The sequence below is a fragment of the Euleptes europaea genome, chromosome 10 (assembly GCF_029931775.1).
Source record: "Euleptes europaea isolate rEulEur1 chromosome 10, rEulEur1.hap1, whole genome shotgun sequence".
NCBI classification, from domain to species: domain Eukaryota; kingdom Metazoa; phylum Chordata; class Lepidosauria; order Squamata; family Sphaerodactylidae; genus Euleptes; species Euleptes europaea.
This window is the reverse complement of record NC_079321.1, coordinates 16,147,093-16,163,178: the sequence shown is the minus strand read 5'-3', so window position 1 is coordinate 16,163,178 and position 16,086 is coordinate 16,147,093. Positions and strand designations below refer to the sequence as shown.

The 16,086-nt window shown below is 41.9% G+C and overlaps 1 protein-coding gene across 3 annotated transcripts in view; it reads left to right on the top strand.

Moving 5' to 3' along the window:
* Positions 1 to 16,086, top strand: part of HDAC4 (histone deacetylase 4) — a 107,739-nt gene that overhangs the window by 50,655 nt on the left and 40,998 nt on the right. For 2 of the 3 annotated variants that reach the window (XM_056856247.1, XM_056856245.1), the window contains exons 9-11: positions 143 to 259; positions 351 to 549; positions 9,436 to 9,674. In XM_056856247.1, the coding sequence (XP_056712225.1) occupies positions 143 to 259; positions 351 to 549; positions 9,436 to 9,674 (555 nt within the window). The remainder of the gene's footprint in view (positions 1 to 142; positions 260 to 350; positions 550 to 9,435; positions 9,675 to 16,086) is intronic. The other variant, XM_056856246.1, reaches the window with a different exon arrangement.

The following is a 16,086-nucleotide window of genomic DNA, read 5'->3' as shown; positions in this document are numbered from 1 at the left end:
CCAGAGAAGACAGTATCACTGTCAGCATGACAAACAATCAAGCATCCATCTTGTACATGCTGAGAATAATATACATAGATAAAACAGATATGTATGAAGGTATCCTGTCCTCTGAGGCAACACTTCTGATTTTTTCCCCCAGACCAACCTGGCCCACAGACTAGTGAACCGTGAAAGCTCCATATCACAGCTTCCTCTGTACACCTCTCCCTCCTTGCCCAATATAACATTAGGACTACCGGCAACCGCCCCTTCCAGTGTAAGTGATGTTTCGTGTAACATTTGGCTTTCGTTGTGGTTACACTAACCCCATTCATAAGCTCAATGTATTACCAGTTATATGTTTGCAGGGGGGATCAGGACAGCAGGATGCTGAAAGACTTGTTATTCCATCCTTGCAACAACGAATCTCCTTGTTTCCTGGAACCCATCTAACCCCTTATTTGAGTGGTTCGGCTGTGGAAAGAGATGGGGGAACTACACATAACCCTCTTCTTCAACACATGGTCTTACTGGAACAGCCAACGGCACAAAATCCCTTAGTCCAAGGTGAGCAAAACCAAAGTTGTATTTAAAAAAGCACACGTGTGTTCCTTGGTTTTTCTTAAAAGCCATTGTGATATATTAACAGAATGCAGATGATAGAATACCTGAAAGGAGGTTATTTGTGACCATAGTGGAATAGTGGAGGAGAGAATAATATTGATGCTTTGATCTGGTTGGAACATGAGGCTCCATCAAACTTGGCAGATAGATAGCAATCAGCCCAAATTGGTAGTGCGCAGTCTAGCTGTGGGACAAGAAAATGGTGTGAGGCAAAGACCAATGCAAGTGTTTGCCTGCTACCATTAACCAAATCTGATATGTATGCTTTTAACACTTACCATCCACCTAGTTCTAGGCACTAATGTTTACATCAGTGTTTTTGGGTTCTCATCTTAATTACCCCAAATAAGTCCTTTGCCGATTGTAAAAGCATAAATTATGAAAGTAAGGAAGATAAGGTGAATCGTATGAATTAAGCCAGATTGCTCTGAGGAATATAAATCAAATATCCCTAAAGGCAGTAACTTCTGGGGGGAGCATCTTTTTTCTCCCCATGAACCTACTCCTAGTCAGATCCACCAGGCCAGAATCCTGACCATCTGTGAGAATGATACAGTAGCACAAACACTCACATATGGGAATGGCTGAGAACATGCTGTTTGCAAACCTATGTGGCAACAGTGATAGTGTTGAAAGAGGCATCTTCTGTGTCACCATCGCATTGATAGAATCATATCCAGTGTAGTTCTTTGAGATTGTCTGAAGCCTATTAACACCTACGTGATGATTCAGTTTAGCCATGTGATTTTTTTTTAAGATTCTTTGATAAAGTATCTCAGATCTGGGCCAATTTGGAGTCTAGTTTTGATGCAGACCAGATGTCAGAGACATTGGAAGCATTTACTTGTAATAACCATATGGATAGTTTTTGATTGCTCTCCTTGAATGATGTTTACAGAATTCTGGAACTATAAAAAGTGACATACACACCCCTTCCAGAAGTTATGTGATACAGAGGTAGGAACAGAATAAATTTGAATTTCCTGTCACATGGTGATTCTAACACATATGAAATCCTCTAATACGGAATAAGATGTAACTGATACATTTCTCAACCCAAAGAAGCAGCAAATCCATGTACCTTTCCTTGAGTGAATCCTGAAACGTTAGTAAGACCAAGCTGTTAGAAGCACTTAGAAACTGAGCTTTGGGGTCCTGAGTATGTCATATTTAGTCATATTACAAGCTCCTGGGGATGACAATTTGGACATCCCACTCCACGCCACAAAATCTCCTTCAGGGTTCAGTAAGCAGTGAGGGGCTTGAGCTGGTTGGTTTCTCCTCACCCTTTTCCTTTACTGACACTTAGTTGCTTCCTTCTGTTTACTACTAGTCAAGCCATTTTAGGGTTCCCCCCCCTTTGGTTAATTTATAAAGTCATGTTTTTTGTGTACCTAGTATGTAGCTATCAGTGATGGCGAACCTTTTAGAGACCGAGTGCCCAAACGGCAACCCAAAACCCACTTATTTATCGCAAAGTGCCAACACGGCAATTTAACCTGAATACTGAGGTTTCCTCCCAGCTCAGCAAGGGGGGGGCACCAGCTGGGCGGCGGGGAGTCCAGGGAAGGGGGGGGCCGCCAGCTGGGCGGCGGGGAGTCCAGGGAAGGGGGGGCTGCCAGCTGGGCGGTGGGGAGTCTAGGGAAGGGGGGGGCTTTGAAGGCAGCGCGGAGCCCTTCAAAGCCCCCGCGCGTGCCCACAGAGAGGGCTCGGCGTGCCGGACTTGGCACGCGTGCCATAGGTTTCCCAACATGGAGCTAGGTATTCCACGATCAATACCTTTTCACTCTTGAGCTGCAGTCCTGTTTCACTCACCATTCGTTGCCTCCAGTTCTCTTTTGCGTTAAGACTGAAGTGAAGTAGGAGTTGAACAGTTCTCCCTTGCCTTTGTCACCTATTCACTTTTCAGCATCTTCATTGAGCTGCAAGCCTGTTCTTCCCTTCAAACATACTTGGAAAAGCCCTTTTTGTTGTTCTTAGCCTTCTTTTCTGGCTTTGGCTTGTTTTATTTATCTATGTATTTGGACAATGTTTATGCTACCTCCCAGGAGGCCTGTCTGAGATGGATTTTGACCTCTAGCTTTCCTGACACTGTTAGTCTGAACTACTTGTCTGGAGATGTCCCTAGTGACCTGTCCAGCCTTCCATTTCCTACACATGCTCTTGATTTTCAGCTCATTTACATAGGTCTTTATGCAGCCATCTTTACTTCTTTTTAGATGGCTTTCATTTTTCTTTGTCCATGTTATTGCTTGCCAATTTGCCGTTAACAACTTCTTTCTTATCTAAGCTCCTTTCTCTGACATCATCTAGCCATGGAATCCTACCACGGATTCCTAGCATATCACTGAATTTATTAAAATCTGCTTTCCTGGAGCTCAAGGAACTCATTTGAGTTCTGTCACCTTTATCTCTTTGTAAGATTGGTTGGGGAGATGGCTAGAGCACAGTGGGCAGAAAAGTTATGCCAAATCAGGTAGAGCACACTGCAGGGCCCTTTTAAAAGCCTGTTAGTGATAGTGGCACAGATGGCTTTGCATTGGCAGAATCACATCCAGCAAAATTGTGTAGGGTGGTTTGGGGCCTAATGTCATTGGCCCGCTATTGTGGATTCCAATTTGGATATTAGCTGTTACAGTTTAGCTCAATTCTTTGCTGATAACATCTTATCTGGTCCAACTTAAATGCCAGTTTGAGGGTAGATCCTGGGGTGAGCGTATCAGTTTTGTCCTCTTGTTTGTGTTCCTTGGATAGTTTCAGACTAGTGTCCCTGATCGATGGTGGGGTTTTAAAGGCCACTTCCTTCAAATTTGATCCTTTCCTGTCCTGGGTATTAAAAGTATGCTGGGAGAAAGTAATACCTTTGTTGGGGAAAATTATTAATATGTCAGTCTTATGAGGGGTATTTCCATCACAGCTGAAAGAAGCTGTGAGTAGGCCTTTTTTTAAGAAGCCATCTTTCAATTATTTGTATATTTACTTATTGTATTTATAGTCTGCCTTTCTCACTGGAAGTTAAGGTGGATTACACAGTATAAGTCAATGTGATCAATAGGATGAGAGTTCTGAAATCAGTGTAATAGGACTAGGTTTACAGAAATCTGAAACAAAGCATACAGTATTAGAAAGGAGATTATGTATGAATTAATGAATGATATTTCTATGCTGTCTCTTCAGAGTCCTGCTCAGGGCAGCTTACTGTTGAAAACAATGATATGTTAAGCAGTGTAGAAAACGGTATTACATAAATAGAAAACAGTCCAGTGAGAGCAAGATAATACATATAGCAAACTGTATTATTAAAGCACCTCAGTAGAAGGGTTCCAGTTTCCTCACACGTGATAACATCAACATCATAAAACAATTACAAATAATATATCAGTATCTCATTTTCTAATACCTTCACTTTAAATTTAAACTCCTCCCAAAGTCTGCTGAAACAAAATTACTTTTGCCCTTTTTCTAAAAAAAAACCCAAACAAACCCTACCAACAACAACGAGATCTAGCAGGCTTTGCTGAGACTGGTGAGGCATTTTTCCAGGTCTGGGCCACAGCAGCAAAAGGACCTGCATCTAGAATTGTGGGAGAGTTGTTTCCTTATTGAAATTTTTATTTTTGCACATGGTGCATATACTAACTTGAAAAGTTCCTTCACTAGGCTTTTAATCATGGATATCACATTGTATCTTCAGTTGAACAGCATGTTCTTTTGAATCCACTATGCACTTTTTTTTCCGGTTTGTAGAATGCTACTTCTGATTGCTATGAGGATTGTTCTGCCATAATGACCATGTAACCGACATGTCTCCTGCCATTTTAGAGGATGGGAACGATATCACATAATTATTACACCCATCCTTCATAGTTTTCTATCTACTTTAGAATCTGCATCTGTTATTTATCTGAAGAAGCTAGGGACCGTAATTGAACAAGCTGTTTCTTAGCAATCTTAAGTGTGTTTTCCCCCCGACATAGAATAATTTTTTGGAGTATCCTCCCTCTTTAATTCAGATTCTGAACACAGCTTTTTTCTGTATTTGTAATGAAGGCCATGATGCCTGTTGTGTCAGACTAACAGTGAAATAAAATATGTTTGTGCTACCAAGATAATATGAGCATATGAAGAACCCTTTTGGATCAGACCTGTGGTTAGAAGTATCTCCTTTTGTCCATCCTGAATCTACTGCCCATTGATTTCATTGGAAGCTCCAAAGTTCTAGTATTATGGGAGAGGGAGAAAAAGTTATCTCTGTCCACTCTTTCTACTCTGTGCATAATTTTATAAACCTCTATCATGTCCTTCCTTCGTCAGTGGAACAGGCTTCCTCGGGAGGTGGTAAGCTCTCCTTCCGTGGAAGTTTTTAAGAAGAGGCTAGATGGCCATCTGTCAGCAGTGCTGATTCTTTGACTGCAGGCAGATCATGAGAGGGAGGGCATCTTGGCCATCTTCTGGGCATGGAGTAGGGGGTCACTGGGGGTGTGGGGGGTAGTTTGGAATTTCCTGCATTGTGCAGGGGGTTGGATTGGATGACCCTGGTGGTCCTTTCCAACTCTGATTCTATCTCTTTTTTTAAACTGAAAAGTCCCAGATTCTTCAGCCTTTCCTCATAGGAAAGGTGCTCTAATCCTTAATCATCTTGGTTGCCCTCATCTGTACTTTTTTTGAGATATGGTGACCAAATTCCAAACGAGGCTGCATCATAGATCTATACAGAAGCATTGTGGTATTGTGTGTTTTATTTCCAATCCTTTCCTAATTATCCCCAGCATAGAGTTTGCCTTTTTTTACCACTGCAAAACACTGACATTTTCATTGAGCTATCTGTCATGACCCCAAAGTGTCTTTCCTTCTCAGTCTCAGGAACTTCAGTCCATTTTTGTTCCAGTGTGCTTCGCCTTACACTTAACCGACATTGAACTTCATTTGCCACATTGTCACCCACTCTCCCAGTTTGGGGAGATCCTCCTGGAACTCTTCACAGTTAGCTTTGGTTTTCACCATCCTGAATATTTTTGTGTCATCTGCAAACTTGATACCTGCAAACTGCTCAATCCCAGTCCCAGATCATTTATGAACAAATTAAGTAGCATCCGCCCCAGTACCAACCCTTGTAGGACCTCTCTGCTTACTTCCCTTCATTGAGCAAACTGTACATTTATTTGTAATCTTTGCTTTCTTTTGTTTAGCCAATTTTTAATCCATAAAAGAACCTATCCCCATATTCCATGACTGCTAAAGTTACTCGAGTATTTAGTGATGTACCTCATCAGAAGCCTTTTGAAAGTCCAAATACATAGTATCTGCTGGGTCACTGTTATCTACATGCTTGTTCACTTTCTCCGAGAATCTCAAAAGGCTGATTAGGCAGGACTTCCCTTTGTAGAAACCATGCTGATTTTCCCTCAGCAGAGTTTGTTCTTCTATGTGCAAAATTCTGTCTTTGATTACAGTTTCTACTAATTTTACAGGGACAGACAGGTTAACTGACCTGTAATCAGGACCTGGTTTTTAATTTCCCCAATAGGTCTAGAACTTTATCTCTTGTCGCCTCAGTTTGGCTTCGTTCTTCAGAATCTCTTCCTGAAAAAGGGCTGTGGCATGGGTACATGCCCCACACTTTCCACAGTGAATACAAATGCAAACAATTCATTGAACTTCCCTGCCATCTCCCCATCTTCCTTTAGCAATCCTTGTATTCCTTGGTCATCCAAAGGTCCAACTGCCTTTCTAGCTGATTTCCTGCTCAGAATATATTTAAAGAAATGCTTGTTTTTCTTAATTCTCTTAGTAATCGGCTTCTTGAGTTCTCTTTTTGCTTACCTAATTGTTAACTTACATTTCTTTGGCCAGATGCTGTACTCCCTTCAATTCACTATGTTGGGGTGGACCTTCCACCTTTTTTGCCTTTTATGGCTTGCTTGACTTGTCTAATTAAAAATGCAGGTATTCTTTTAAACTTGGCAGTACCTTTCCTTGGGGGTATGCATTCTATCTGGGTTCCAAATAGTGTGGTTTTAAATAGCTTCCAAGCATCTTGTTTGGATTTTACTCTCTTGTATCTCCTTTCAGCTTCCGTCTAACTGGTACCCTCATTTTTATAAAGTGCTCTCTTTTGAAATCAAATGTTACTGTTTTGGATTTTAGAGGTAACTTTCCATGTTCATGAATGCTGAACTTAATAGCTTTGTGGTCACTGTTCCCAATTGGTTCAACTGTACCTGCATCTTGCACCAGGTCTCAAGCTCCACTCAGAAACAAGTCCAAGATCACCACTTGTCTTTTTGCCTCCATGACCAACTGTTCCCGTGCACAGTCATTTATGATGACTAGAAACCTCATTTCTACATCTTGATTTGAGTTTCCAATCAATGTGAGGGTAGTTGAAGTCACCCAGTATCACATTATCTGCTTTAGTCACCTCCCTTATTTATTTCCCTTTCAAGATCAGCCTGAAGGGTTTGATCAGGCGGGTGATAGTATACCCCACATTTAAGTAACTTATGGCCTAGTATCTCCACCCATGACGACTCTGTTGGGGGATTCAATTCCCTAAAGTTTCTAGCGCTATGTCTTCTTTGATATACAAAGCAACACCTCCTCCAACATGTTCTTCCCTGTCCTGTCTTTAGAGCTTATACCCAGGGATGACCATATCCCATTGATTTCCCCCCATTTTACCATGTTTCTAAAATACCTGCATAGTCATTTAGCAGCAAGCCTTTCAGCTCCCCCATCTTGGCATAGAGGATTCTAGCATTGGCGTATAGGATAACATGTTTAAGCAGAGGCTAAACAATCACTTGACAGGGATGCTCCAGGCTGATCCTCCATTGAGTGGGGGGTTGGACTAGATGGCCTGTATGGTCCCTTCTAATTCTATTATTCAAGCCCCCAGGAAACCTGTGTACCTTCTTGCAGAGTCTGACCAGAGGGTGACGGACATCATAGTATGAAATTAAGGAGGCTCTTGCTGTACCATCCCAAAGGCCATTCTAGTCTGTTACCCTAAATAGGCAGTCTCCACTTTAGTTGGGTGAATTAGCTGGGAGACAGAATGAGAAGGGGTAACTGGAATCAATAACCTACATATACTAGAATGATCCTGGGTGAAAGCTCTCAAATGAGCAGGCAGTTGTACAATTAAATGTGTGTTATTAAAGAATAAAAATAGTAAAACAGGAAATAAGTTTTCAAGCACACACAAGAGCTAAGAGAAAAAGAGAGGAAGTTGGATAAAGCTTCAGGGATGGGTGATAGTTACCATTCTTGAAGGGATGTCCAGGGAAAGCAGCTCTAAAGAGGAAAATGACCAGTATTTCCAGAAGCAAAGGAAAGAGCCCATACGCAAATGGAGGTGCATGCACGGATCCAGAACACACACACTATGAATGGCCAAAGGCCCACTATTTATGCCGCAAAATGGGTCCTGAGGCGGTATGAGGTAAGCTGGCAGGAAAGCCAGAGACAAAGAGTTGATTGCTTTACAAGGTCCAAACAAAAAGATAGAAGAGGCTTGCTGAGTCATCAGGACCCAAGAGAATGCCCAGACTATTCTCCAGAATACTGATTGATTGCTGGGATGGATGCAGATATGGTAAATAATGGTCTGCTCGGAGTGCTGATTAAATCACCTTAGGGTGACACAATGGAGATCAGGTAGCCCATTGTCCAGCTAGGCACACCTTAGGGCCCGGAGAAAAGTTCAGCAGTCATCTGCATTCCTGCCCAGGCATTTGATGGACCCAAAAACTCTGAGAGGCATCCATTTCGTGAGGAGCAGTGTCTTGTTCTGATGTCAGTCTTTGGCCCCCGTGCCTTCATGGAACCCTGTATTGGGAGGAGAGGTCTGGCTGCTTACAAGTCCACCATTTTGTTTGCAAGAACGGCCACTCAAAGGCCTAGTCAAAAAGCAGGGCATTATTGCAGTTTACCCTTCAGGGCTTTCCTGCAGTTTACCCTTAGCAACTGGCAGTCAGAGGCATGCTGCATCCAAATTTGGAAGCTTTGATTGGCTGTAATAGCTAATAACCCTTTGTAGACATATTTCATGAATGTCCAATAACCAACAGCTCTCCCCACCACTTATTTATTTAAAAATGTATATGCACCTGTCCAGAGACCTGCTTGAGTTGGCTCTCTAGGTAAAAACAGTACAATAAAATCATAAAAGTACTGACCATAAATTTATCAGTATTAAAACAAGACATAAAAACAACAGTTAGCAGCTTAAGGCTAGAAGCAGATCATAAAAACGGCTTAACTCAAAAGCCTGAGTAAAGGTTTGGCCTGGCATCTAAAGCACAGTTTCCCACTCTAGAATGGAAGCCACTTGTTTCTCCGTGCAGGAGATGAGGAATTTCAAATCAATTGCATTCATTTCTCTATGCTAAGTCAAAACTATGCTGAATGGTGATATTTGGGATTGAGTGTAACGCTGTTACTAAGAAACAAAATTGCCCTAATTTCATTCAGCCCAGCTCCCGCTTGACATTTAAATGAATACCTAGGTATTGTTGAATCCCAACCAGGGGCTGGGTTTTATCATTCAGCTTTACATCTAAATTTCATGGGAGCTTTGAACGTGGAAGCATCCTCTTTCTCACTCATATTCATCTATATATATGTGTGTGGCTGGGGTATGTGTAGAAATAAAACGTTCTTTATCTGAAGGCACTTTTATTTTTAAAGGTTTTGGCTGGAACAGAATGACAACATGGCTAACTTCATGGCACGTTACTGTCAGCATGGGATTTACTCAAAAGCTGTTTTCTCCCTCTCCTCTTCCTCTTTTTTTTTCTCCGCTGTTTTTCTCCATATTATCTTCAGACTGGTATCTTTCAGGACTGGGGGCTCTCCCCCTCCATGCGCAATCCCTGGTTGGCGCGGACCGGCTCTCTCCCTCCATACACAAACTGCGGCAGCATCGCCCTCTGGGCCGTACCCAGTCTGCTCCTCTTCCCCAGAATGCCCAGGCCCTACAGCAATTAGTGATTCAACAACAGCATCAGCAGTTCTTAGAAAAACACAAACAGCAATTCCAGCAGCAGCAGCTGCACATTAACAAGGTAGGTATACTGATTGCCTGTTCTTGCTCATGCAATTTTAATGCACTTCTATAGCCTTCTGCTATTATGCACGTGGCTTGTAGTAATGTCAGTTGTGTTCATCTTTGGATTGCTTATTGTTAGATCTTGTTTAGAGAACACGGGGGAAAGACATATTGCACATGTGGACAAAATGTGGTCCTCTCAACCTGAGTAGCAGGAAATAAAATGGATTCCTTTAAAAATCATCTGAGTAAGAGTTGTATGTTTATGAAATTTGTTCCCTAAAATAACATTCTGCATTAAAATAATAGCCCCTAAATAGTGAGTGGATTTGCACTTGGTTATGTTCGCAGGTGTAGCCCTGACAGGCTTATTCTAAGGCCTTTTGCTGCACAATTTCTCTCATTCTCCTTCTGAAACATATGTTACTTTAATAAGTATGTGAAGGCTGGAAGAATTATGTAAGTGTAATGTCTTAAGTTCTAAGGATCATTTGAAGGCAAGATGACAGCTTTCTAAATCCCTCTGTTGATATGCTACATTTCTTAAACACACAGAAGTGATAATTGTATCATACCATACAAAGGTTTCTTGATGGAGGCACACACGTTTTTCATTTATTTTTAGTAGTGTATATACAAATACAAAATCACTGTTCTTTTAATTGGTTAAAATTGGCATGATTTTGATTGAATACAAATCTTAGAAATATAAACAGAAATTTTCTTAACAGCAATTATTTCTTCTGTTATGTCTAAGAGTTCCCTTGAATTAAGTCATGCCATTCATCCTCCCTGTCATCTTCCTTCCCAAACCTTAATGCAAGCTTCTCTCTCAAAGAGCAAAATTCAGAAACTGTGCTTTGGCTTTTCATGTGCTGTGGGTGTATTTCTGGTGCATATATTTCCAGATACTCTAAGTGCTACAATTACAGGTTAAAAAGAAGAAAAGAGGAACAAAACCACTATCACTGTGGTGGTGGAGAGTGCCATCAATTTGCAGCCAACCTTTGACGACCTCGTAGGGTTTTCTAAGCAAGAGATGTTCAGGGATGGTTTGCTATTGCCTACCTGTGCATAGCAACCCTGGACTTCCTTGTTGGTCTCTCATCTGAATACTTATCAGGGCTGACCCTGTTAACTTCCAAAAACAGATGATATTGGACTAGTCTGGGCCATCCAGGTCAGGGCACTATCACTAGACACTATATTATTTTTATTTATTTTTTATTTTACATTATTTCTTGTCCGACTTTTTCGTTGAGATTCAAGGCGAATTACACTGTGTAAATCAGTGCAAGCAATGCAGTTATCTAATAAGTAATGTGATAGGACTAGGATTGCAGAAATTTGGAACAAAGCTGTTGTCTGAACAAAACATAAATACGAAACATGGCATATTAAACAACGCTAAGCATGGTATCACATAAATAGAAACAATGCATTTTCATGGATGGAGCAATCTGTTACGATGTAGCTTATTTTTTGTTTTTATTAAAAATGCCCCCCCCCCAACATTTTTTTTACATAGTTTGGGAATTGCTAGGAGAGTAGGAGGCTTCCTGGCCTTCTCAGGCAGGCCATTTCACAGGGTGGGGGCTGCTACAGATAAGGCACATTTTGTTGATCTTGGCCCCTTGCAGGATGGCAGTGAGCAAAGTTGTCGTGGTGGGATGTAAATTGATCAGCTGACCCTTGTGAATTTAAGTTAAAAGCCTAGGGATTATACTGGAACCAGCATTACTGCTGGAGAAGTGAGTTAATGCAGCCACAAAAACTGCTTTTAACCAACTTAGCCCAGAATATAGCCCCCAACCTGTGCTCATCTGATCTGGCCACCTAGATCCCTGCCATGATTGAGCCTAAAGCTTTGCTGCTTGCGTACATTGTTTTCCAGTGAAATAAGGAGAGACCACTTTTAAAAGAACTTTCATAGCAGAGTAAAGATAAAAATGACATCATGTTTGTACTTCTGCAAATATGCTATACAATTGCCAGATCCATACTTAATTCGAGTTAGTGAACTGAAATGGTTTGGAGCTTGCAGGTTTCCAAACATTTTATGAAGAAAAACATAAAATTGGAATTATTAGAAACAGTAAGTGAAACCATCTCTTTGAAAGCAAATAGTTCGTTTGGGTAAATTTTAACTGTCTCGTATTACAATGAAATACTTATAAAATTCTTTCTTGCCTGTTGAGTTTTCCCAGTCAGATTTGCATATATGTGTTCAGTGATTCTGAGTGGGGCAATCTTGACTCTTGAGAAGTGCTTCCTTTTGGTATTGCACAGACCTTCTGCTAAGACACCACAGGGCTGGGCTTCCTAAGAACTATGCTGAGTGATGTCCCCTGGTTGGATGGCAACAGAGTTCCCACATCACTCTTGAACTGTAGGATTTGTGACACTAGTCTCTTTTCTCAAATTCAGTTCCATTTTTTCTCCCGGCCTGAGGAACGTAGGTGGTCAACCTGGCGGGGGGTGGGGGGAGCCAGATCAGAGGACACACTCTCCAAATGCATCTTTTTCCATCATAGTTTTTTCTCACAGTCTGCTTGCCTGCCCCGATCGACAGCGTAGCTCAAGAGGATCAAAAGGCATGCAAAGCTGGGGGTGGGGGGAGCAGAGCAAACTGAATGCCAGAAGCAGAGCTTGTTAGCAGCAGAGCCACGGCAGCCCAGTCAGTCTCTGCACTGCTCACATGAACACATGAAGTTACCTTATATTGAATCAGACCCTTGGTCCATCAAAGTCAATATTGTCTACTCAAACCGGCAGCGGCTCTCCAAGGTCTCAGGTAGAGGTCTTTCACATCACCTACTCACCTCGTCCCTTTAACTGGAGATGCCGGGGATTGAACCTGGGACCTTCTGCATGCCAAGCTCTACTACTGAGTCACAGCACCTCAGCTGCTGGCATTGCAGTTCCTGGTGGTAATTGCCATCTTGGAAGAGGGAGCCAGTGAGAGTGGTTGCTCTATATCCAGACAATATTTGATTCTAGAAGCACACAGTAAAGAATGTAAGAGTCCAGGGTTCCGTCTCCTTGGGCACACAGATTAGCCTTCAGTTTTGTACTTTACTCTCAGAAATTATGCCTAGGATTAAGATGCCCCTGGCAGATGTAATTGGGCAGCCCTGAGGGGCTTCCCATAGGCTTGTGCAACACACATACACAGGTGGTCCTAAGGAACGTATCAAAGGAAATCCCCATCTGAGTGGTCTGATCTCAACCTCCTTTCTTCCACTTCCTTTAGAGGCTTCACTTGGACACTTCCACGCTCTCCTTTGCCTTGGCAATCCCAGGGACTCCTAACCTACTAGAGGGTTGAGGAGTTTAATGGCTGCCTTGGTCTCTCTCTGGGTAAACATGATCAGTGCAAATTTGGGGTTATAGTTCAAACTATAGCATTCAAAATAAATTTTATTAATGAAACAAAACCACAAATACCTTATAATATCTTAGCAAGCTGAGCAAAGATCCAAAGAAAAGCAATAAAACCGCATATCCTTTCCCCCTAAACTATACATACCCTGAAGCAGTAATATTTGCTTACAATACCATGAACCAAATGAGCCACGTGGCTATTGTATGTATGTCCTGTGACCTGCCCCACCAAACACGTGTCACATTTGTTTCTATTTTATAAAAGGTTTTATTTGTATTCTTTCTTACTTCATGATTTCATTTATCTGTGGTTTTTAATTGTTTGTCTGAAATGTGTTAGAGGTTCATTTTTCTACCGCCCAAAAGCACTTTACCTATCATGTACTATTTTTACTTTGAATGAAGGGTTTATTGCTTTTGTATTGTTTGACTTGTTGGTTTGTGCATTGTGCTTAATAAACTATTTTCATCTATCCTAATGCATGCTCCTTACTGATCATTGGTCACTCATTGGGGCACAGATCAGGACCACGATATTCCCAGAGCATTCAAAGATAGATGGGATGTCACTGCTGGCAAAACTCCATCTTTGGTTGCCAGTAGTTTCACATCCGTAGGTGGGAGCACAGAGAGCAAGGCTTGAAATGAAGACCTTACTAGTAAACAGGAATTGCAAAGATTGAGCCCAGATATGGTGGGATGCACACTCGCAATAAGCTTTTCCGCTGTGTGGACACAGTTGTAGTTGAGAAGTGAGCACACATTTGATGTCACCGCCACCATTACAGTATACCTTCATCTAATCGTATTCATTTTGAATTTTATTTCTGTTGTCCTTTAACCATGTGTCCAACCATTCCTTCATAAATCAAGGAGCACTCAGGGGTCCACAAGAGGGATGAGGATGATGCCACAGGTCAATTAGGGCTCCTGTAGGAGACCAACCTTGCTAACCGGAAAATCCCCAGGAGACACCTTGATTCATCAGCTGCCTAATGAAGACCAGTGAAACTGATCACCAATCATTGCAGAGGTTCCAGATGTCCATTAGTCTAAAATTCACCAAGTAATGGTTGAGGCATGACAAACAGAGAGTAGGAATTTCCCCCTTACAGGTTGTGACAGAAGGGCCAAGGTCCTGCCCCTTTCTGAAAAACACCAATCCCCTTTAGTCCTTTTGATGCATAAGCAGAGCAGCTGGCAGCCAATCAGGATCCCTGTGAGGGCTAGAAAAGCCAGATGGGAGGGGGGAACGAGAGAGAAAAAGCTGTTACACTGTCAGGTATAAATCTTCAGGGAGAGAAACTAGAGGTATCTTGCCTCAGAGTTTGTGTTGTGTGTAAGTAGGCTCAACCAGTGAATGTGTGGAAACGGGATGTGTCTCCAGAGTGTTAGTTGGGAGAGAACCTGTCTCAGGAGACTGGAAGTCTTGGAACCTGTCCTTGTGGTAAAGCAGGCTAGCTTGAGGAGTAGATGGTAGCTGTCTCGAAGTCCCAATTTCTGAGGGAAACTAGGGAAAGATTTTGACTTCTGAGAGGGGCACACATTTACACTGGGAGAATCCTGAGGCTGAAGGAAGGCCAGTATTCACCTCAAGTATACAAACTTGGCTGCTCACTGCTCTCTAATCTCCTAAAATATCACCTGTAATCTTATAAATAAAAGGGCCCAGCAAGACTGTTATACCTGTAAATAGTTTCAATCCTCTTTTCTGAACCACCTTATTCCCTATCCCTGGGAAATAAAAGTTACTGTTCTTTTTCTGTTTCCCTCATGGGTGTTGAACTTATTCAGAAGCCACCGGGTTAAGTCTGTTGGGTGGAGGGTTGGGTTAGATACCATGCTGGTCGAGATTTACATCACGCTGCCTCTGTCTAAACATCAAAGGCGCCAACCAGAAAAAGCAAAACAGAATGTATGTCCTGTTACATATGTAGGGAATATCATATTACGGGAAAACCCTGAAGTTGTCAGAGTGACTGTGACTACTGGGTCATAACTATGCCACTTCTTGGATTTGCCATCAATTCTGACATACTGCCTCCTTCAGGAATTCTTTGCATAACCTCACCAAATTCAAGTTTTTGAAAAAGAATCTGACTTGTATTTTACCATGCCCTTCCTCCATGGAGCACAGGATGGCATATGTAGATTTCCTGTACTCCATTTCTTCTTCACATCCCCTCTGTGAGGGTGAGAGAGACTGTTGAGTCGAGGATCACCCAGGGAGCTTCCTGAGCAAGTGGGATCTGTGGTCTCAGCCCCATGGTTGAGCTGGCACACCACACTGGCTCTCAAGAAATGGTGAAACTCTTCCGAAGTGAACAGTGAAGCCAGTTCCAGAGTTGCAGAATCAAGGATTCTCTGTTCCTCCTTCTTTGCTGTACTAAAGAAGGACAGAGGTCTTTACCCCTTCCTTGATCTCCGGAGTGCCACTTTCTTCACAGCGCTCGTTGTCTCATTGGCAGATATTCATCCCCATCACTGAGTTGGGTCCATATCTATAGAACTTAGAAACACCTATTTTAATATGTTTTCTTGCACCACAGGTAGTTCATCCAGTGTGCAAGGGGAGCCAGTTGCTTTCAGTATTCTGTCTTACATTTCAGCATTTCTACACGGCCAATGGCTTTTATCAAATGTACACTAGTAGTTGCAGCTTGCCTTCAGCGTCTGTGTGTCACACTGTTTTCTTACGTAGACTATATTGGCAAGGGACATTTGTCTCCCTGCATTTCCTCAGACAGTCCATTGGGTTTGCTGCGTCCATGGATTTCTTTGGCCAGCGCAGTCTGTTAGTTATGTTATAAGTAATTTCATTAAACACATTTGTCAGATGGTCACCACTAACCAACTTCCTTTATATTTGATGTACTTATCCAATCAGTGATATAATTTCAGATAAAAACAATGGAAAAGCATGTATATATTCTCTGAAAGATATCACCAACTGGTCTCTGGCACTTTTAAAAGCATTAATATTCAGGCTCTGCTAAAGTTAAGTGATATCTAATACCAATAATATTATTTTAAAATTTAAAAGA